Source organism: Ciconia boyciana, chromosome 2 (assembly GCF_034638445.1).
Source record: "Ciconia boyciana chromosome 2, ASM3463844v1, whole genome shotgun sequence".
Classification (NCBI taxonomy): domain Eukaryota; kingdom Metazoa; phylum Chordata; class Aves; order Ciconiiformes; family Ciconiidae; genus Ciconia; species Ciconia boyciana.
Genome location: NC_132935.1, coordinates 156,949,321 through 156,971,166, shown reverse-complemented (window position 1 = coordinate 156,971,166; position 21,846 = coordinate 156,949,321). Strand labels below are relative to the sequence as shown.

Below are 21,846 nucleotides of genomic sequence, written 5' to 3'. Positions count from 1 at the left end.
GCTTTCAGACTGTTAATTGCATAATTGTATCATGCAAGTAATCATGAGGCCACCGACATGCAAATTTAAGGATGCTGGGCTCACATGATTAAGCAACACTGGGTAGCAATGGAAGCAATATTCTGTTAAATGCATCAAACTGGATCATTAAGAGAAAGTGAAGTAATAAGGTCACTTACTATGGCAGCCCCATTGACTTGTACCGATTTACATGCAGTACTGAGTGTGGAAGAAGAAAGCCTTTCTGTACTCTGTGTCTCTCTCTGCTGTTTATCCACAACCTTGGAGTCCCTGTAAACATCCAGCAGGAGGCAAGGCTCATGAGAAGTGAAACTTCAGGACAGATGAATGATCTAATAATGGGTCTAAAACTTTATTTGTCTATGACTATAAGAAGTTATAGCTATAATTTGCCTAGCACATTATGACTAGCATTGCATTTAAAAATGTTATCAAATATTTTTAAAAAATAGTCCTGTGGAACTTGACACTACCCGTAATTTGTGACATTCTGGTAGCATTTGGTTATTCAGTTATCTTACTCCTGTTACTCAAACACCTCAATTTGATTTGCAGGTTCCAAATAAAGTCTTACTGAAAACTTCCTTTATTGTATGGACAACAGTACTGCCCACAGGATCATAGGTTTACTCTCTATGCTTCAAAGCTATCTAAATACAAGAGTAAGGTATTCATTAAACTTTTAAATACTTGCAGAGACTAAAACACAACACTAAACTTTTGTCTGCTGAATGACTATTATGACTGAATCACTATTATGATATTGTTCAGAAATTAAGCTTTACTGCCTTTACTACAATATACGACAAAATATTATTTCTTTAATTATTTAAGATTTTAACAGCTATTTACAGTGTTCCACCTAGCCTTCTGATGAGAGAAAATGCAAACGTGATTCAGAGCAGAATAATTATAGCCATGTAATTAAGTGCTTACTCAGAAGACTGGGATGGTGAAGGAGACCTTTCAAATGTCCTGGGCAACGTAGAAGAAACTGGCAACAACGGCTCTCGAGGAATTCCTGATGGAATAGTGTTTGTACTTGCATCCACATTAATGTTCTGAAGGAGGAAAAAGACATAGAAGGGCAATCACAATATCCAATTCATATGGTTTTCCTGAAAATTAACACAATCAGGAAACAGTTTACAAGTTGATTTATAAGGGTAAATTATCTATAGGAAGATAGAGATGGATGCAATATATGTATTGCAACAAGTGTTTCTAAATAATTGTAAAGGAAAAAACAGACAAATCAATCACACACTGTGGCTCTTTCCCAAAAAGTTGGAAGCTTAGTTCCCTTTGGGACATATCTGGATGACAAAAATCACTTCTTTCAACGTGGGAATTTTGCACCTGCTGGTGACAAAGTAGGCTTTGTGCCTGTTCACATAACCACAGTTAGCCTATTAAGACAAAAGTCTCCTAGAGTTATGCACTAAGAACTGTCTTCTTCAAAGCTCTAACTCTGCATCATCCCAATAGCTGGTGCTAAAAAACCCTAGCCTTAAATGAAAAAAAAAAAAAGGAAGTTTTTGCAAACTAGGATATGACCATCATTTAAAAGTCCCTTTCTTATGCTATAGCGTGATTTGCTACTAAGCAAAAGAGGCTTTTTCCATAGCCCTCAAAAGATTCTGCTACTGCCAAGTGATACTGTGCTTCCAGATAAAGGCCAAATAGGTTAAAGATGTATGCATGAATTTAAATTGTCACAATATAAGAAAAGAGAAAGACGACTTTGTATTTTGAAAAACATATTTGTGACATTTATAACCATTCTGTTTGTTTTAAAAAGTGCTGTGTTCTTCATATTGCTTCTGACCTGTCTGACTCTAGAACCAGGACAGATTCTGGTAAGCAGAAGGGAGAGCAATGGAAGAACACAAGCACAGAAGGAACAAGAGAGCCACCCCCTTCCCCCAGCCCAGCCACCATTCAAAGGTCGTAAAACATGAGACTCCTGTGGTCACTGTTAGAAAGGAAAATGGTATTTGATGACACACTTAAATCAGGCAGCATGGATTATTGCAGTAGATCTAAGCCTAGTTTTACTCATAGTAAAAGTAAAACCATAAAAGGTGGATGTTTAGAAATAAAAGAACAGCTTCTATAGTTTTACTCACTGTAATAGGGTGTGCAAAGGCTTGGAATTGGAAGTTGCTGAGCATTCTGGCCCAAGTTCATCAAAACTTGTAGGTACATGGTTAAGCGTGAATAGCTTCAAGTCAAGCAGATGTGCAAGTGCTGTTCCTAGGCCAAAACACTCAGGCCCTGATCTGACAGTGCTGCAGTTTCCTAGTTCGAAAATGTGGGATGACTAACACCTGCCATTCCCCAGAGCTACGTCTAGAAGAGTACCACAAAGCAAAGAGCATAAAGACATGATGCTTGGATAACAACTGTTGGAAATTATACAACCTGAGTTCACTCAGCTTTTGTACACTGGACTTGCCCATCTATAAAACAAGAGTAGCACTGTGTAACTCTACTTCAGCGCTTCATAACTCTACATAAGGTGACATGAAAAAAAATGTTGAGATCAAGGTGAAAAGCAGCCTGTATTGGCAAGATTCTAACGTTAACTCAAACATCTCTGTAGCAGAACACAATCGCTCTTTGGAACTAGTTGCTGTTATCTTATTCTCCATATTAACGCCAACAAGGAAAGACAGTGCAATCCCTTTCTTCCATACAATGGTACAGACTAACTCATGCAAGCCGGAAAAAGAAATTGGGAAATCAAAGGAAGCTTTTTAATGCGACAATGCATTGCACTATCATAAAACCTCAGTGCCTGACTGATATTAAGACTGCCTCTACAGGGGAGAAGTGTAAGTTCTTTACAATAAATACAGTGCAAAGTAAGTACTAGATTTGTAATGGGAAGAGCAATGGCTTTTCAGCTGCAGTATCAATAGCAAGTGCTGGAATTATATTTAAAACCTGAAATAAGATAGTAAAAAAACACTTCAGAAATAATCGAGGTAAAATACTTTAAAAATAGAAAGATCTTGGCCAAGAACAGACTACAATCTGGAGTACTGGTTGACAACAAGTTAAACACTGCTCTTACCATGGCACTGTCCCGCACATTCCCCCTAAATGCAACCCTGGAACGTAGTTGTCCCTATTACCACTTGCAGGAGACAGAATAGATGGCTTGTCTGAGCAATCATCGCTTCGGGTGCAGGCTGCCCTGCCGCTTCCTCTTTCCTTTACAAACAAATACCCTCCCTACCCACCCCTGATACATGGGCACCAAAGAAAACACTTCTGCAATAGACTGGTTTTAGAGACAGAACACAAGAGAGAGATTCTGGTGTTTCATCAGGTTGTTTTGCACTGCTATATCCAGGGGTTAACTTCTTCAGTTGTGGTACAGCTAGAAAAACACAAGTTAAATTAGAGCTAGCAAAAAAAGCCAATATAGACTTCCGTAGCCTAGACTTTCCATAGTGCACAAGGTTATATGAGTCTTGATGGAGAACATACTGTCACTCACAGATGGCATGGTAGAAACAGTTCTAAGAATGAAATCTATGAACAGCTCCTGAACATTAATTTTCAACTGCATCTCTACTACATCTAGAAAGCAGTGGTTGCCAAGTCATTCTGGTATATTTTTATCTTTCCAAGCAATATGACAAGACAACACTGGGATCCACCTGGTTTTGGTAACAGTTCTTGTTCCGCTATGATGCCTAGTGTACTGAGATTATGTAGGCAGCTTCTTTATATTTCAGTGCTTAGAAGTCTGTCACTTTAAAGTGTTTTATATAGAACTCAGAAGTCTGACTTTCAAACAGGAGGAAAATTTATCACCTATTTTTCACCTGAGTCTATCAAAAAGCCTGAGGCAATTATGAACAGCAAAGATATTTTATAATCTCTGCTATTAACCTCTACTTATACTGGTGCTCATATTCCACACCATTTCAAAGAGAATACCCAACAAATTATAAGATATAAGTGAAGAAGGCAGCAGCACATCATTTGACAGCTGTTTTTTAAAAGCATCTCTTATGACCCATGTAAAACCACAAGTTTTTTCTATGTATAAGCCACCAAATCTGGAACCAAGAGGTATGCAATTCTTTGTTTTCCCAACAAAAATGAACACTGGCTACTCACTCTTTCTTTTGACGTTCCTATTACCACACTGGACAGTCTGTTTTCAAAAAGGTCTTCGGTCTTTAAATTGCCAGCAGCCCCGGGTAATGGAGGAAAGCTAGATAAACCCAATTCAAAGCTAGGAGATGGAGGTTTTGGGGGTGGTGGCGACTGTGTTTGGCCTCTCTGGAATAGAAATAACATGTTGAGGTTACTGCACTGGATGACAGAAGAGAAAGACATGGGACTCTAAACTGTATTTTGCATTTGATTTATATCTGTGAAGCCCTAGAGAGGCCTCCCACATCCCGCCATCCAAGAAAACCACACAGTACCGAGGAATAGATGCTTTCCTTTTCCACTGTTGCCCTTAAAATATTTAACTATTATATAATGGGATGGCATAAGCATCCTTAAAAATTTCATATGCATAAGGTTTAATGATACTGTATAGTAAGAAAAGTCTTCTCACTGACCCTTCCTTCAGGATGGACACTTACACTGACATAGAAAGGAAAAAACAGACTGGTTTAGGTATCATGATATAGTGAAAATATAAAGCCCATTTATGTGCTGTTGGTAACATCCTAAATAAAAGACAGGAGTCAATAAGAATCTTATATCATATTCATACATATTAAGAAATGGCAAGACAGCATGCCTTGCATGTAGTGTAGACAACAGCAATTTTAATCTAATTAATATGAATTTATATGGTCACTTCATAAAAATGCAAAGATAAACGTCAAAACTATTTTTGAAACAGAGAGAATTTTTCTAACTAAATCTGAGAAGAAAAACAATGTTGCAGGCAAAAAAAAAAATCAATTGGCTAATGCAACTATTTGCACTACAGACAGCAGTTCAGGAGTTAAGAGCACCACAGATTAAGGTCACTTGTGAGGACCGCTTGTAAAGTGGATTTGTAAAGCTAAATTCTATTTACACTGAAAAAATAAAATTCTTTTTGTAATATGCTGTAACTGAAGTTACCCATTAACTTCATCTACATCATGTAAACAAAGAAGTAACTGTTTCATGACTGTGCTCAGGCCTGTGCTAAGATAACCTCTGCTGCAGAATACCAAATGCAAAGCAATCTTTGAGACAATTCCTATTTTGAAAAGGAAAATATTTATGGGTATATAGCCAAGATGGTCTGAATGTGAGAATAATGCTTCTGGACGGAAAGGTGTTGCATTACTTACTGTTTTTTTCCCCTTTCCTTCTCATGAAGAGCAATAGATACAAAACTACCCTCGGGGTCTTTTCACAAACTATGTCAAAAGAAGTGTGTGTCAAGAGGGAAGTAGGGAAAGAATAAATACAGAGGCAAGAACAACTGTAACTCCTAGGACTGCTACTGACCCAGCATTACCCCCCAGAACACAGTGTGAGTGCTACAGCAATGGAGGCTGCAAACCTCCAAAAATAGAAGTCAGATGACCTGTCAAAGGGTCATAGAGACTACGCTTATCCAGCTCAAACTGCAAAAGGAACAACTATTTTTTTTTTTTTTTAGAACAGTTCTTCAAATCACAGCACTTAGTTTTCTTAAAGGGGACTGAAGTCCTGCAATAGATAATGCTTTTATATTTTATACAAACATTTTAAGCTATACAGATGAGTCCTAAAAAAACCAACATATTAAGAGACAAGTAGCATTAAATTAGTGAGACCAGGGAGGACTTCAATGGATTTTAAGCTGCTGACTGCATAAAATCTCTCGAGTCAACTTGTTATGACAAGTTGAGTAATTGGCTTACGTCTATAGCCTCAGATACAATCTGATCAAAAAGGTTCATGCTCTCATGCAAGCATGCATACTCTATAATTTTTCCTTTAAAAAAAAAAAAAATATCGAAAGAAGTCATCACTGCATTCAAATACAACTATTTGTTGATGTCCTACATACACTATCTAATCACTACAGCATCACACAAGAAATGGGATCCTGTATTCAATTATTTCCACAGTCTAAAGGGGTCAAATTTTAATCTTTCACTTCAGAGTATGCTCCTTCCCAGTGTACACAGTTGCGGGTGTGCAGCAGCTCTCGCCTCTGTTCAACTTGCATCACTGGACAGTGCAGACTAAAGATTCACGGGCCAGAAGAGACTAGAAGTAACCTGGCTGCACAGGCTGCAATTAAAGCCTGGTGCTGAGAGAAGGGAACCGTGGGTCTCCAAAGAAGTCACGTCTACCAGTTTTACATTCAAAGTTAAAAATAACCTTTAAAGTCAGCTGAGTCAGAAGAGCCTCTCTGCTCAGTAAGTGTCCAAGGTAACCCTTTCACTCCAGCCACTCACTCACACGCCTAACCTGTACCACTTCCTTATTCTTTCAAAGACAGAAAAAAATGTTGATAGGAAAATGTGTACAAATTCAAGCAGCTTTGAAAGGGCAAAAGAAAGAAGTATTGAGAATTCTACATGTAACCTGATCTCACTGAGCTTTGAGAAGTTTGACAAGAACTAAAAGCAACCAAAGGGAAGGAACCACTTGTCATTTTATGCTTTCCAAACCTTGATGTTCCTTTATCCAAGTCTCCTAAGGCTACTCAACAGCAGGAGCCACAAATACACAAATGCAACGACTCCAGGCCTTTAAGAAAGTGTTATGGCTCATGCAGCAGGGTTACTTTGCAATTGTAACATGAATATGGGAATAATCCGGTTCAACTTCATGAACATGCCATGTATGGCAAAAATGAATTGCAGAGAAGTGTCTGGTTTTATCAAATCAAACCTTAAGTCCTACAAAAAAATTACATTTTTTTTCTTCTACACAATGACTAGTCCAGCCTTTTCAAGTACCAAGGCTATTTAGGTATTCACCTTGAATTTAAGTTTACCAAAACTGTAATATTTCAATACTGTTAGTATACCCTTAACAAGTGGTACTTGGAGAGGCATTTAAGAAACAGAACTGACCACTTAACTAACATTCTAGCTATACATTATGACACATGGATCTATAAAGTGTTCTTCAACGCCTACATGAACAATAATCAAGTATCAAGTGTTTTGAACTTTAGCTTAGATATTTAGCTCTCCCTGAATGTGAACACTGGCATGCTGACAATGTAACACTAAGATGGAAATTTTTTTCTACTATAAAAGATTAATTTTAACTTTTTCCTGACTTCTGCATTAATGGACAATCTTCTCTGATACCCAAATGCAGTAAACTCATGTGACTCTGATAAGCTGCTGTCTTCAGTCAACTGTGACATACAATTGCTTGTGCAATAACTTCTCACCTGCTACTCCACATAATATCCATATTATTGCCTTGTTACCCTACTTTTATTATAGATGAATATGATCATGAACACTCACTGTAAACTTGTCCTCCCTTTTCTTTCGGTAGCCATATGAGTTTTTCCTAAGGGAAAGAAAGCAGTTATCAGAACTTTGCCTGTAAATGAATGTAAGGCAGTTGGTGAAAACAGGAGAAATGAATTCAAATTGCTATTTCATCCATCTTCATTCTAGACAGGTTATTAAAAAGAATGTTTTATGGAAAAATTTCTATCAAGCTCTCATTAAAATAAAGGTACGGATGTTATACAAGTCACCAAAAGAATACACTGGTTACAAATAATTCCTGTGTTAAAAGCATCTCAGTGCCAATTACATATAAAGCTTAGACAAAATCTTTCAATATCCAAAATAAAAGGTTTTAGTCTTTTTTTTTTTTTTTGATACATATATAACTTTTGAAATATGGCTAACTCATTTCAATTCAGGTAAAGCCCCTCCAAAACATTTCCAGTGCTCCTCCCCCAGCCCTGCTTCAGGTAAAGCCCCTCCATGCAGCAGTTTAAAATTTGCAATGCATTCTAACTCAGTTTCAATATATTTTCTAAGTTTTCTGTTTGACTTTTAATGTTCTAAATGTATTCAATACCAAAACATCAGAATATAAATCTAGGTACTGACTGCTCCTGTACATTTTTGTAGTCTATAGTTTGAGCAATCGTGTTTCCTATGTCCTTAATCACACTTTCATCCACTAGTTACAACACAATTTGGCAAATTAGATTTAGAAAAGTATTACAATCCTTGCACAAAATCCCCACTTAATTTTTGCAATGATACAATACAAGTCTAATATAGGATCATCTGCAAGAGACTTGTTATCTTCCAATTCAGTAAGTCACTCAAAATTGGATTTACTTGGAGACACAAACACAGCCATCGTTAAACAAAGCTGCACAGTACTTTTATAAAGCACTTATTAGAACTGTACCGTACTTAAAAAATTCCAAAATAAGCCTGCTAAATTCTCATATTAATATTGGTGCCACCAATTTTCAGCTCCCCAGGTGCTTGGGTGGTTTTGTTTGTTCGTTTGTTTTTAAACTGTGTAACAATGGTTTTCCTAGTTGCATGTAATCCTTTTTCCTCTCTCCATACCAATCCATCATCTTTGTTGTTGTAAATGTCTAATTTGGGAAAAATTCTGATCTTTCAACTTAAAAAATTAACAATAAGCACTGCTAGTACAGGTTCAGGTGCACAATCTACACTGCTGAACAATGAAATGGGAAGAACTGCTTCATTTAAGTCAAATAATATGCAAAAAACTTTCTTACAACAGATGAAGAAAGGACAGAGGATTAGATCTTATGGCTTTAAGTTGTTCATCAGTTGCCGTTAATGATTTTCATTTGGTAGGAAAGTATGCAAGTCCACTTTGCATTTATTCTATATTTAGCACTTTCTCTGAAGTACTTTCCAAGATTTTAGCTTTGAGGAGAGACGGTCTTAGTTTAAAATAGGAATGAGAACAGTACTAGTACCATACCTCTTTACTAAAAGAAGTAGTTTAGAAGCAGCAATACCAGGTTGTTCAGAGGACAACTACAGAATACACTCACCTTCCTCTACCTAATCCAGGAGACGAGTCAACGCTGGTCTGTTCCATCCGTCCAGTTCCTACTTCCCTCTTGGTATAACTCGTAGTAGCATTCTGCATCCGTGTCCTGTTTTGTCCCGGCTGCCGCGTCTGTGGACTCCTGACGCCATTGATTAAACGATCAGCAGAAAAGTTGAATATTGTAGGACTGTCTAGAAGCCCAGGTCCCCTTTCTGCACTGGGTATTGTATGTCGTATATGAGACTTGCTAGGATTCCTACAAATTCAAAAGTCATTTCAACATACGTACTATGAGAGATCTTCTGAGGCCTAAGTCTATACACAGAATTCAGAAGAAGCAAGATCTTTAGTCCTTTACTGCATATTTCATTTATAAGAATGATAAATATTCACTTTACCAGGTCATATGAATTATCAAAATTAACCTTTTCACTATTTTCAACTATGGCTTTACCAAAAACTACCTGAAATTGAAAGTACTATATGAATAATCTTGCTGATCACATGCCATCATTCAGAATATTTCATCTGAATACCCTAGACCACGGAACAGACCACTTCTCAGCTTTCAGACAGTCCATTTACATTTAGAAACAGTACCTCCACTAACAATAGCAGCACCATCTGCCCTTTGGCCTCACTTAACCTTGCACCAGGTTCAATTTCACAAGTATTTTCAAGTTAGCTGCTGTTACTGAAATAAGCAGATTAAAACCCCACATGCCAGATAATAAAATAGTATGTATATTGTCAAAAGATGGTTGAACTTGCCTGTTCCTGGGAGGATATTGTCTGAGTGTAGTCAATGGAGAAGCAGCAGGCTTGAAGGTTGGAGATGTGAACCCATTGATAAATCCAGTATTTGGAAATGGTGTTACCTAAAGAATATATTGCATGCTCATAGTTATAAACAAACTGAGTACTATTTTTTAACCCCATATTTTACGTCATTCTATGCAGGGCAGTACTTAAAAGACTGGCTCAAGCAGCAACAGAGCACTTGTCCAGTGCCTTGTAACCAACTTACAAAATGCTGTTTTTTGAGAAGACAACCACTATGCATATTCAAGTTCTGATAATTTGTCAAGAGGACTGAAAAACACTGAGCCAAAATTCTTGGTTGTAAGTTAAGTAACACTCCTATTTTACACCATACTATGCATGACTTCAGAGTACAGAGATACTTCTTTGTCAAAGAGTCTCTAACCTACACAGCCTGTAATTGTTCTTATAATTTATATTTGAATCCCTCCCTAAAAGAAAAAAAATTTCTTTTTAGTTCCTTGTTCTACTTATCTTCCTCATGACACCTAAATAAAGAACAAGTGGATGTTAAGTGGACCTCTGATTCTTTTCACATCTTACCACCTTATCCTACGTGTGAATTACTGTCTTGTTGCCCAAAGTAGCAACATTAGCAAAAGATTTTTTGGGGTGGGTGCGTATTAATGTCTTGTCTTAACAAAATATCTCAAAATGTGAACCATGTTCATAGTAATTTCTCCAACCTCACTAGCACACTTTTTTCTTTTTTTTTTTTACATGTATGAATGAGTTTCATTTAGGAAATGTTATTATTAGCAACAGCTGATAAATGCCTGCCTGTCTTCTCCCCCTGAAAATAACTAAAATGCAGAAAAGTCTTCTGTGTAGCACTCTTTCTACACTTAATTAAATGATGAGAAACAGCTGGGATTAAGACTGTTTCCTATAAAGGTATCTTTAAGCTTGTCTAACCTTTCTTGCAGAAGTTAAAGTAAATCACTAATCAATGAAAAATAAAATTTAACACCAAAGCTGTCATGCCAAACTACTATTAGCTTAACCTAGCATACATGACAGCAAATGCTACCTCAGACTCCAAAACCAGACCATTAGGAGTTTAATAAAACTATTTTAGGAACAAATTTTCATCAAAATACTGCTTTGAAGTGCTTTCTGCTTTAATAGTTACAACTTGAACGCTGTAAAATTCAATCAAAGCTAGTAAGCAACTACTGAACCTGAATAATGAGAAGACATTGAACATACTAAAGGAAAACAAGTTTAACTCATTGCTTAAAGGGACACTAGCAATATTCACCCCTTCTTTCTTTATGAGGATGGGTGATCTTTTTGGAGGGAAAAAAATTAATTTTCATTTTCTAATAATACCAAAAGCATCAATTTGCTTCCTCCACAGAAGTCATCTGGCTCATGAAAAGTACACCTATGTTTTTTACAAGCAGGACAAACTAGATCTTTCCTCAAATACTATTAAGTACTTCATGAAGAAGTAGGTAGTTTTAGAATTTTGAGGACATGTGTTGCCATATTCTAGTTTCAGAACTAAAACTGTATGCCCATACTACTGAGTGTATTTAATCTCAAATTAGAGATGAGACAAAGCACTGTTAGTGTTTATGCCGAAGCAGAAGAGGCGAGAAACTTCTGCTATATTTGCACGTAAGTCTCTACGTGCAAACTGCAACCCTGTCTCATGAAAATTATTCCTGTGTCATTGTTCCTCGTGGTCCCTGTTCTCCTCATGAGTAATTTCTATTCAAATATAGCTCTTCTTATAAAAGGTTCAAGAAACATCATATTACATTAATGTACACAAAATGCAGCTAACTAATGACAATATGCTGCAAAACAGTGGGAGGCAAAGCTCTGCCAGTTAATTTTCTGTTTTTCCTAAGAAAGGTATGAGATCTTTAATGCTGGCAAACTTGTAAGGTCTTCCCCCAAAGCCATGACTAGTAAGCTTTCTGGAATACAAAAAGTTCCAGGATGACATAAGGCAGATACACACTGTGCTGTACTTGAGCCTGTGGCCAATTAATCTACATCTTCTACACCACTGCCATCCAACTACTTCACTATCCCACAGCAAGACTATGCAATAGTCAGTCTTAGTTTATCTAGAGGAGGAATCACATTCATTGCTGCTTAATAAGGTGGCTTTCTCCTGGAATAACACTGTTCACTATGCTACCTTGTCTCCTCCGCATTCTTCATCCCCCTTAAAAAGCTTTCCCCTGCAAGGGCTCTGGCTACCTTCCCTGTGTGTGAAGTGTTTAGCACACCAACTTTTTAATTAGCTTGCTGTTTGGTACACAGGAAGTTTGCTCAAGTTTGTTCAAGGACACTTTAATCCTCTGCCAAAAAAACCTCTAAAAAGCTTCTAATTTTGAGCATTGCTACCCTAGTTTCTTTTAGCCGCAAGTAGAGAGGCATTTACAGAGGGAAGAAAGAGGTTCCACAAAGGACAACCTTAGTCTCCCAGTCATTACAGAAAACTATATTCATATTAGTTTTTGTAGGATAACAAAGGCACTAAAAGGGGCCAAGGTAATTCTGATGGGACTGTCACAGTGGAGGAGAAGATGGAAGCAGCATTGCAGGATGCAGCGGATGTCCCGTTAAGAGTATATATGGACTTACTGCTACCACCCTAGCTCTAAGGCTTACAGACAGCCCCTTTAAGAAAATTTTTAAACATTAAGCAATTTAAAAGTGAATTATTTTTTTATTAGCAAAAGTAATTTTATTTTTTATTGCCAAAAAAGATGTTACTTTTGCACAGAGAATATTTTGCTTTAAGAACATGCTGAATAGGGTAATTCAGCATGTTAACCTAGAACTTATTTTCCTCCTGGAAGATCAAGATATTAAGTTATCCTTATTTATCTAATTCCATTAAGTTTATTCAGTACGTATCAGAATTGCTTTTTCTGGTATTCACATACCTATTCTGAAGATCTAATTTCTAAAGAGGTTTTTAACCATTACTAAAAGAAGTCTTTAGTAAAGATTTCTTTTGGTAATGGTTAATTGATAACCTTTAGTAAAGAACTGCCTCAAAAACTAAAGGGTTAAGAAGAGAATCACCCTGCAGTCTGAGAGCAGGTGCAATTTTCAAATAATTAATCTTGTACACAATCTTGTACAGGAAGAATTTTGAAGAAGTGTTCGTCAGAAAGAATCAGTATCTTAAACTCCCCTCTTCAGGATACCTATGCTTCCTACACCTCAAGACTTCATAAGAAAATAATACCAACTTTGAAAAGAATGCAACTGTTTCATAATCAAGAGACTTACCAATGAAGGGTCAAGGTAGCTGTGCGTGGCTGACCAGGTCTGTGGGCCAATTAAGCTGTACAATGGAAACTGCTGATGGGGACTGTATACTGGAGGTAAGTAAAAGGATGTTGTGTAACGCTGCTGCGTGTAGAGGTTCATATCCAGAGGTCTATATCCATTCTTTGGCAAAAATGTGTTTATAGCTATTGCCTTTGCTTTTATTCTTGCCTGCAAAGGAGATTAGATTATTTATTACAGCAGCTCTCAGACTTTTACTGGACACTTGTCAGTCACTGCTTTCTCCTTCAAGGAAGGCAGGAACAGCTGAATGCTTCCCTGCTGGCCTGACGCTGGGATGGATGTACCACTGCCAGGAAGGAGGAAAAGGAGAAGTAAAATGGCATGTGCTACATTTCAAAACCCATCTCCAGGTCAAATGGCTGCTGAGATTGGACCACTTAAATTTATATTAGAAAACACAGCGAGCCCCACAAAACCCAACACATATACAGACATGCCCCAAACAACCCATAAAGTTTTATTTACCTTAATCGGTTTTCCTTGGAAAGTTTTCACTTCTTCTCTAAGATATCTGTAAGCCTTTAAGAAAGTAATTATAAAATTTGTCAAATATAATTTAAACATAGGAAACTTGAGTTTTGACAGGCTAAGCCTAACAATAATTCTTGAAGTGTCTGCTAATGTTAGACTATAGAAAACTCTCATATGTAATCTGCATTCGGCAAGATTTAAGTTATCACTGCAGAAATGCTTCAGCAGCATTAAAACAAGATTTTAATTGTTACGACTGAAGAATTTCAATGTGTCATCCGAAATATCTATGTCCTTAGTACAAAAAATTATCACTTTGGCCAGGAAGCCAGGATATGCGAACAAGATAAAAGTCTTACAGGGTTATGTTTAATAGTACTGATAACTGGATATTAACTAAGGGGAAGCACTACTGTTTTTAGAGGTTTGGGAATTTTTCTTTAAGTTGTTACACATTTGTAATACAGTTTACGACCCGACAATCCACCCTCATCCCACCCCTTGTTTACTGTTACATTCTGAAATGCTTCCAAAAAATAGTGTTACCTGCTGTGCATCAGCTTCTGATTCAAACGTGATGAACCAATTGTCATTATAGGCAAACTCACAGTTGATAAACTTAGGCAAATTATCTCCTTTGAAAAGTGCTTCAACCTCCTAAGGAAAGTGGTTTTGATAAGAAGGGAGAGAAAAGGGTGGGAGAAAAAAAAAAATGAATGGACAGAAGAAAACATCGATTTAAAGTGCAGAACTCTGGAACTCTGGGTAAGAAAGATAAAAAGCACTTTTGGGCTTACAAAACAGAACTGAGAACTTCAGAACACCTGCAGTAGTGTTAGCTCTCTCCAATCTCCCCGCTAGCTAGAAGGAATTCCAACAAGCATCGTCTAAGGCCATACTGCAAGTAGAAACTCCCTGCTCCCTTTAAATCAGGGGAGATAAGCTATTTAGGCTACAGAGACACACTTACTTTTGGCATCAATGTTACATTTTGCAGAAAAATGTCTATTTCTTCCCTGTCCCCAAAACCACAGAGCCACACGAAAACCTGTGCATACTACATGGGATCGGAGAACCCTGCCCTTTCAGCAGAAACCTGGAGATACACTTTAACTCAAGGGTCTACAGATTAATATATTTGAAACAGGGTTTATGTTACCTCAAAAACAATCAGCTAGTTTCTACAGAAAAAACATACTTTGGACTTTATATTTGTTTTAAGCCATTTGCATATTATTTATTTTTGTCACAGAGTTGAGGCGAGCAGCATCAAAAAGCAATGCAACTGGGATGCCTTACAGTATTTTGGAAGTTTGCTGCTTAAATAAAGCCTGACCATGCTACGCCAGAAAATGTATCCTATTAAATCTGTCAGGTTAAGTATAGATTTTCCAGTCTGGCAAATTTAAACACATAATGTATAAAACACCACTTCAAACCACCTCTTCTGAAAATAAAGACTCCTCAGAACTTTGTTGTTGGTAAGCATTTAAGAGTGACCACCCAGTGCTAATATATCCAACCTGACAAACTGAGGACAGGAAAAAAAGAAAAAAAAAGAGAAATCTATAGTATTCAAAGCTAGGCAGTCTTTGAAAGGTTACACTTCATTTAGAAAGCTAAAAGCAGCTGATATTTTTAAACTATGTATATAGCATATCTAACTTCTTCCCCCCAATTCCTTTTAGCATTTTGTTTCATGCTCCTGTTTACTAAGGCCACTTAACTTCTTTATTATAATTTTTAATCTACAGTACTTTTTATTTTTGTATGAAAACTATCAAGAGCAGCAACCCTTTCGGAATCTTTATTCTTCCTTGTAAAATATAGAGGAAATTAAAATATCTCCCCGTCATCAAGAACCTGTGCCTTCTCCTCCTTTTTGAAAATTCAAGATGGTTTAACCTATGGCCCAAACATTTTTTTCTAGTCTTTCCATTAGTCATAGTCCCAGCTACATCAGTTGCATTGAATATATTTCAAAGAATGAAGTTCTCCACTCTCGCACTCATTCCACAAGCCAGCAGAGAACCTTAGCAACTTGTTGACACCTTTACCCTCAGCATTATGGAAATGTTTGCAAAGCTTTAAGTACTTTACCCTAACAAGCTTCAAGGTGCAGCAATGGCATTTTCCATTCTAAGACGTACCTTCCCTCATCTTCGTTTGCTATTTATCCAAAGAGCTGAGTGCATACGGATAAGCCAGAGTCCAAGAAAATTATGGTATCTCTGCCAAACACAGCACTGTCAGTTTTTCAGCCCTCTGTAAAGCTACATGTTTTACCACAGTCTTCCTATGAGCGACATGCTTCTATCAAATATATTTATTATCCAAACACACACAATAAACTAAGGTTTAGAAACATTGTTAGAAACTAACTAACAATGTAGCAATAATTATGATATGCTTATTGAAATCTGGAAGAAATCTAACTTCCAAATCCTAAGGGAAAGGCATTCTTTACAGAACAATTAAACACTTACTTCAATTGGGGTAGATTCAGGTACTTCACGTAAAATCACAATACAGCGATTCTGATTTGGTCTAACTTTTTCTCCCTTCTCATCCACTTGGACTAAAGGCAACGCTAAAAGAGAAAAGACAAAAATGTATTTTAGCTGTCACAGCAATCATAATAGCTTTGCACACAGAAAGATGCTGTGGACACAGTTTTACAATGCAGAGCTTTCTGTGCTAAACTTAAAATATCTTTGAACATTAAGAAACAAGCAGAACATGACTGAGGATACTTTCAGACATATGAAACCGAGCAGACATGTTCCTTAAAATCTCCACACTCTTCCTACTCTTCCAGCCTAGAAAATCCCAATTCATAAGCTTTTTCTTCTAAGGCACACATTAAGTCACATTCTTTTCCGGTTCTTACGTTAGTGGTACCATCCAGTAACCTTTTCTGAGAATTTAAACTCACATTATTCTCATTTACACACATCATTACTTGATACCTCAAATGCGAAGTAGCTTTGATAAAACCTGTAATTGTGTCCTGTAATTGTGACGGTCTAAACTAGAAGCTGCTTGCTCTATTTAACACTTTACAGAAAAAGGATGGCATTTTATTGCGATACATAAGAAAAAAGAGAGACACACTGAAAATCTGGATTAATAGTTCTACATCAATAACCAAAATGCTTTCTAGCATTGAGGGATTTTTACTTACATCTCAGCACTTCAACAATCAAATCCATGTCAGTACTGAGTTTCTTGACATGATCGAGGTTTGCTACTGTCATTATTGGCACATACTGATCACTGTCCATCTGTGATATAAGGTACATGTCACTGGCAAGATTTTCTCTGTTAGGAGAGAAAAAAAAAATGGGGAAATGTGACAGATGTAACTTTTGCCAATAAACTTGAGACAAAAACTCATCACATAGTAGAAGGCAGATTCCTACAGTAAATTTTGTTTTCAGCATTTTCACCAACTCTGCAGTCCATTCACCTACTATATTTCACTTCCTAGAAAACATGAAAATGTATTTTTTTTCCTTCATGCAACAGTATTGGCATCTTCCTGTTTAGGCAGCACATTATTCCCACAAACTTGTAACATTGTTAGGAGTTTATTACTTCAAAAAACCACTGACTGTAACTGGTTATGCAGGAGTATACAGATTAGGAATTTTTCTAGGTTATTAAGACATGTGTTTATGATGTTTTTATCTAGACGCAAGCACTGAGAATAATTAAGTACAAGTAAACTGCTTTGATGATCTTGCATCAGTCTATACCGGAATTTGTATGACTCAGAGCCCTTATTTATTTTTTTTAAAAAAATTGATCCTTAACTTAAAATATAAAGGGAACTAGAGAGGCACATACAAAAATCCTAGTTTGTATCAATGCAAATTTAAAAATTATTAGCTTAAACAAAGCTTACCAAATTGCTTAAGCTACTCAGTTTTAATTTGGAAAAAAAAACAGTAACAGTGATAAAAATTCACCTGATCTGTAATTGCTGGTAACTACTCTCACTTCAAAACTATATATTTGCTAGTTTATGTTTTAGGCCCAGAAATTTTATGTAAGCTTTAAGAGGTACATAAATACAATACTCTGGAATTTGTGTGTTACTTCTCCCAAATTCTCATCCTTTCTGCTCATTTTAAGTGACAGCTGTGAAATATATTAACGTACATCCCAAATTAGGTACTGGATCTTGTTAGTTATCCTCCAGTTTGCTACATTTAGGTATATACATACCTAGATAAGCAGAATTCCAGTGTTTTTTTCAGTAATTCTCGTAAATCTTCCTGACCTTCTGGCTGCAACTGTTCATTTCCACCTAATAATTGAAATACTTAAGTTTAAATTTAGTTCTGCTGTATTACACAATAGATATTTTAATCAAGCCATCATGTGTATTATTGGGTGTATAACTAGTAACAAATTTTCAAATTCAATAGATGTTCATTGTGTATTAGTTCACCACCCACCAAAATTACACAGAAACACTTTTTATTTGAGACAAAAAAGAAAAACCATATCTGACTTCACTTGTTGACCTCTGTTCTCCAAATACATAAAAATTTGAGGCAGTTTTAGAAGAGCAGCTACAAATACATCTCAAAGTAAATACTGAACTGATTTAGCTCATACATCTGTCTTCCAGTCTTAGGAAACTAACCAACCTCTAGCTGACTAAACCCTGACTAATGCAGCTGACTAATACAGCAAGCGAGCTATGTAATGGAGGCACTTCATACTTCTGGTCTCACTCTCCCAACACACTAATTCAGAAAAGTGTTTCAAAAACATAGTTATGAAATATCAGCAGATATGCAATCAATTAACAACAGATGTGTGATCAATTAAAAATCTCTTGGTTAAGAAGGAGAAATTAATTTTTTTCTTATACCTGGAATTTTCAAAATTATCACATGGAAAACACTAATTTCATGTTCATTTTAGTTTAGACCCAATATACTACAGTCAGTTGAGGGTAAACTAATTGTGTCAGTGGGAGAACTGTTTAAAGATCACAAGTTTAGTGTGGCTTTTAGAGATTTACAAAACATTTAGTAACATGTTACATAAATGTAAATTAGTTTTTTTAAAAAGTATTTCACACCAACTATTACCCTCTATACCCTTCCCTTCTTCAGTAACTTTCATCCTTTTCTTCAGCTCTCCTTAACCTTTCTTCTTCCTAAAGCAACTTCTAATTTCCTCCCACCGTTTTGTCCTTCACATGTTCTATTCTGATGTAGATAATGCCAACACCTGAGAAATACACATATCATGTACTAACCACTATTTCCCTTCCCCACCTCCTCTTTCTTCCTTGCGCAAAACCTAGCAAAGCCCGAAGTTATATGCATTTTTTAAAATAATAATTAAAAAAATAAAAATCATATTTCAGAGTTGGGACCACCTATGTTACTATTCATCACATGGAATAGATCGGACCTGCTGTTCAGCTGCTTCACAACACTATTTGACTCTTGTTAAAAGTTAACTATTCTGGGCATGTAAAAGACATGCTGACAAGTTCTAACACTAAGCTGAGGAGCACTGTTCACTTCTAGAGTGCTAGGCACCATTAATATCATTTTTTATTTGCCAGTTAGTTATTATTTAATACTCCCCAATAATACCCTTAAGTAGGAGAGTCAAAGAGAACTTTCAGTTTTCAACACAAGCAAGGATGATGCCACAACTGTGTTTGATGTCAGTTGTCTTGATTTCCAACTATTATGGATGCGATACTGGTCATTTTAAATACATGTTATAAAATCAGCTAAGCACAATGAACAAGGAGCAGACCTCTCATGAATCTCAAGAAACACCCAGCACATTTTCCTGTCTTTCCCATCCCTCATCTCAGTTCTAGTAATCCTACATGCATCTTGCAGACCTTCTGTCCCTTTCAGTGAAATATAAGCATGGCTGAATCTCTATGGTAGTTTCCAGAAGTTTCTTAAAACATGCCATCTGGTATAGACTACAGCTACTAACAGTTGCACTGAAAAAAGTCATGAGAGTTCATTAAAAAAGAATGCAAAGAAGTTAGACTAAATTGTTGCTTCTTTCAGCATTTTCAGTACAAGACTGATCTTTCAACACATTAACATTACTACTTGAGACACAAATGGTATGTGAATTTCACCTCAGTACCTGACCCAACTAGAAACATGCAGCTTAGACAGGTAGATATCTAAATGTAAATGTCTACACTAAGGACTTGCATTCAGAATAACATTTCAGAAAACAATACTCAGTCACATCCAGAACTTATGATCGATTCTGTGCAGTATCTCATAAGGCCTATACTCAAATAGGAGGAGACCGGTTTCCAAATACATCTAAGCCTGACAGCAAGAGAGACAGGATTTTCTGAGGTCTGTTTACAGAATGCATATATTGAACAAAGAAAGTGGTGTAGGGTTTTTCTGTTTGGGTTTTTGGTTTTGGGGTGGTTTTTTTTGGGGGGGGAAGGGTGTTAGGCGGTGTGTGCATGTGTGTTTGGTTTTTTTTATGAATGCTCACTGTTCAACCCAAAATGTTTTCTTTTTTTAAACCAAGTCCAAGCAAACGTCATTTCTCTTACCTGTCTGGGTGGTTTCATGCATAGACTCATACTCAGAATGATCAAGAGCCAAAGGGTTCATATCTGTCTGGTCTGACACCGGAACAGCTGGCGATGGCTCCTGCAGCTCTGTCAGCATTGCATTCTGATGCTTTTTGTCGCCATCACCATTGGCATCCAGTCCTGCAGCAGAGATGACAAACACACTCAAAAAGCATTCCTTCTAATCGCAGTAACATCATAGTTAAAACTAAATCTGAAGTTGCTTACATATTTGCATTCATTTTTTTAACAGGAAATTAAAATTGAGAAAGTTCTGCACTGATTTTTACCTTTTGCTTGAGCAACAGCTAGAAATTCTCTCATACCTTCTTTACAAGAATCTGGAGGTTGGTCAGGTATTTCTTCCCACGTTTTGCTCACGCTACCATCAGTGGCACCACTTGCTTCCAAGTGTAACATATGATTTCCCCACACCTTTGCATTAGGATTTAACTCAGAAACCTTGGTTGACTCCTACAAAAAGAAATTTCTTTGATTATGCACTTTGTGGATGCACTGCACGCATCTGTGCGTATACGTGTACAGTTTCAAATAACAGTATCACATGTACAACTCAATATTGTATTGTCAAGTTTTTTTCACATCTGAATATATTAACTGAATTGCCATCCCATAATCGTTTCAGGTACAAAACCGACTGAATTGTGCAGCACAGAATTCATTTCCCTGATTAAGAATCACCAGAAAAGGCTAGCAAAGCAGAGCAAACTACAACAAACATTTCATTCTTCACCTTTGACAGGCTAACTCAACTTGTACTTGCCCTAGACTTCAGGCAATTCTCTAATATACACATTAACTCTATGTTGATTATATTGTTATTGTATCTGTTTCTGTGAAATAACAAAAAAACCTGAGAAATTAGAAAAGCACAGGGTTGTGGTTTTTGGGGGGTTTTTTTTTTGGACTTACATAAAAACATAACAGTTTTAAGGAAGCAGTATGGAAAATTGAAAGAAATTAGACGTGCATGACAACTTCTGTCATTAATTCAAGAGAAAAAACAGCATTAACAAAAATTCAGGTTAGTTTTCCCCTAGACAGGACAAAAAGAATGAATTACCAGATCCAGTTAAATCATCTTAGGCCAATCTCCTTTAACCTAGATTGGAAATGGACACATTTAATGGTCATACATGGTTATATTTGTGCTTCAGAGAGATTGCTCTCTGCAGTGCCAACATCTACAATACTTTTTTGATAGTAACATGAGACAGTTTTCTCTTGTTTTGCTAATGTTTGAGCAAAACGTATTAAGTTATTCCATACCCAGAATACCTTCAGTGTGTTTTAATATGATGATTATACTGGGAAAGAGTATTGCTCATGATAACGCATACTAAAAAAGCTTATTAAAATTTGTTTTGTGAATTTAAGGATGCTAGGAACATTACAGAGTTTAAGACAGGCATTTCAAAACTCTGTGAAGCTTTAATTACTCTGAAACACGTGCACTCAGATAGTCATCATCACAGTGCATAGAAAACACATCCATAAGGTAAAAAGATCTAAGGACTCTCAAACACATCTACTGAATGACAGAGAAATGACTTACAAAAAGTGGAAGCGTTCGACATAACTACTTGAAT

General features: G+C 36.6%; 1 protein-coding gene across 3 annotated transcripts in view; it reads right to left on the bottom strand.

Annotated features, from left to right (window-relative positions):
- The window catches only part of LARP4B (La ribonucleoprotein 4B), a 57,274-nt gene that overhangs the window by 4,269 nt on the left and 31,159 nt on the right, over positions 1–21,846 (bottom strand). The window contains exons 2-16 of one of the 3 annotated variants that reach the window (XM_072854675.1): positions 21,321–21,359; positions 20,563–20,710; positions 20,216–20,377; positions 17,869–17,950; positions 16,823–16,959; positions 16,125–16,228; positions 14,185–14,295; positions 13,633–13,686; positions 13,105–13,314; positions 9,793–9,899; positions 9,023–9,277; positions 7,479–7,524; positions 4,159–4,323; positions 958–1,082; positions 180–291 (exon numbers count right to left, since the gene is read on the bottom strand). In XM_072854675.1, coding sequence (XP_072710776.1) covers positions 180–291; positions 958–1,082; positions 4,159–4,323; positions 7,479–7,524; positions 9,023–9,277; positions 9,793–9,899; positions 13,105–13,314; positions 13,633–13,686; positions 14,185–14,295; positions 16,125–16,228; positions 16,823–16,959; positions 17,869–17,950; positions 20,216–20,377; positions 20,563–20,656 — 1,764 coding nt within the window. In that variant the 5' untranslated portion in view covers positions 20,657–20,710; positions 21,321–21,359. The remainder of the gene's footprint in view (positions 1–179; positions 292–957; positions 1,083–4,158; positions 4,324–7,478; positions 7,525–9,022; positions 9,278–9,792; positions 9,900–13,104; positions 13,315–13,632; positions 13,687–14,184; positions 14,296–16,124; positions 16,229–16,822; positions 16,960–17,868; positions 17,951–20,215; positions 20,378–20,562; positions 20,711–21,320; positions 21,360–21,846) is intronic. The other 2 variants (XM_072854673.1, XM_072854674.1) reach the window with 2 other exon arrangements.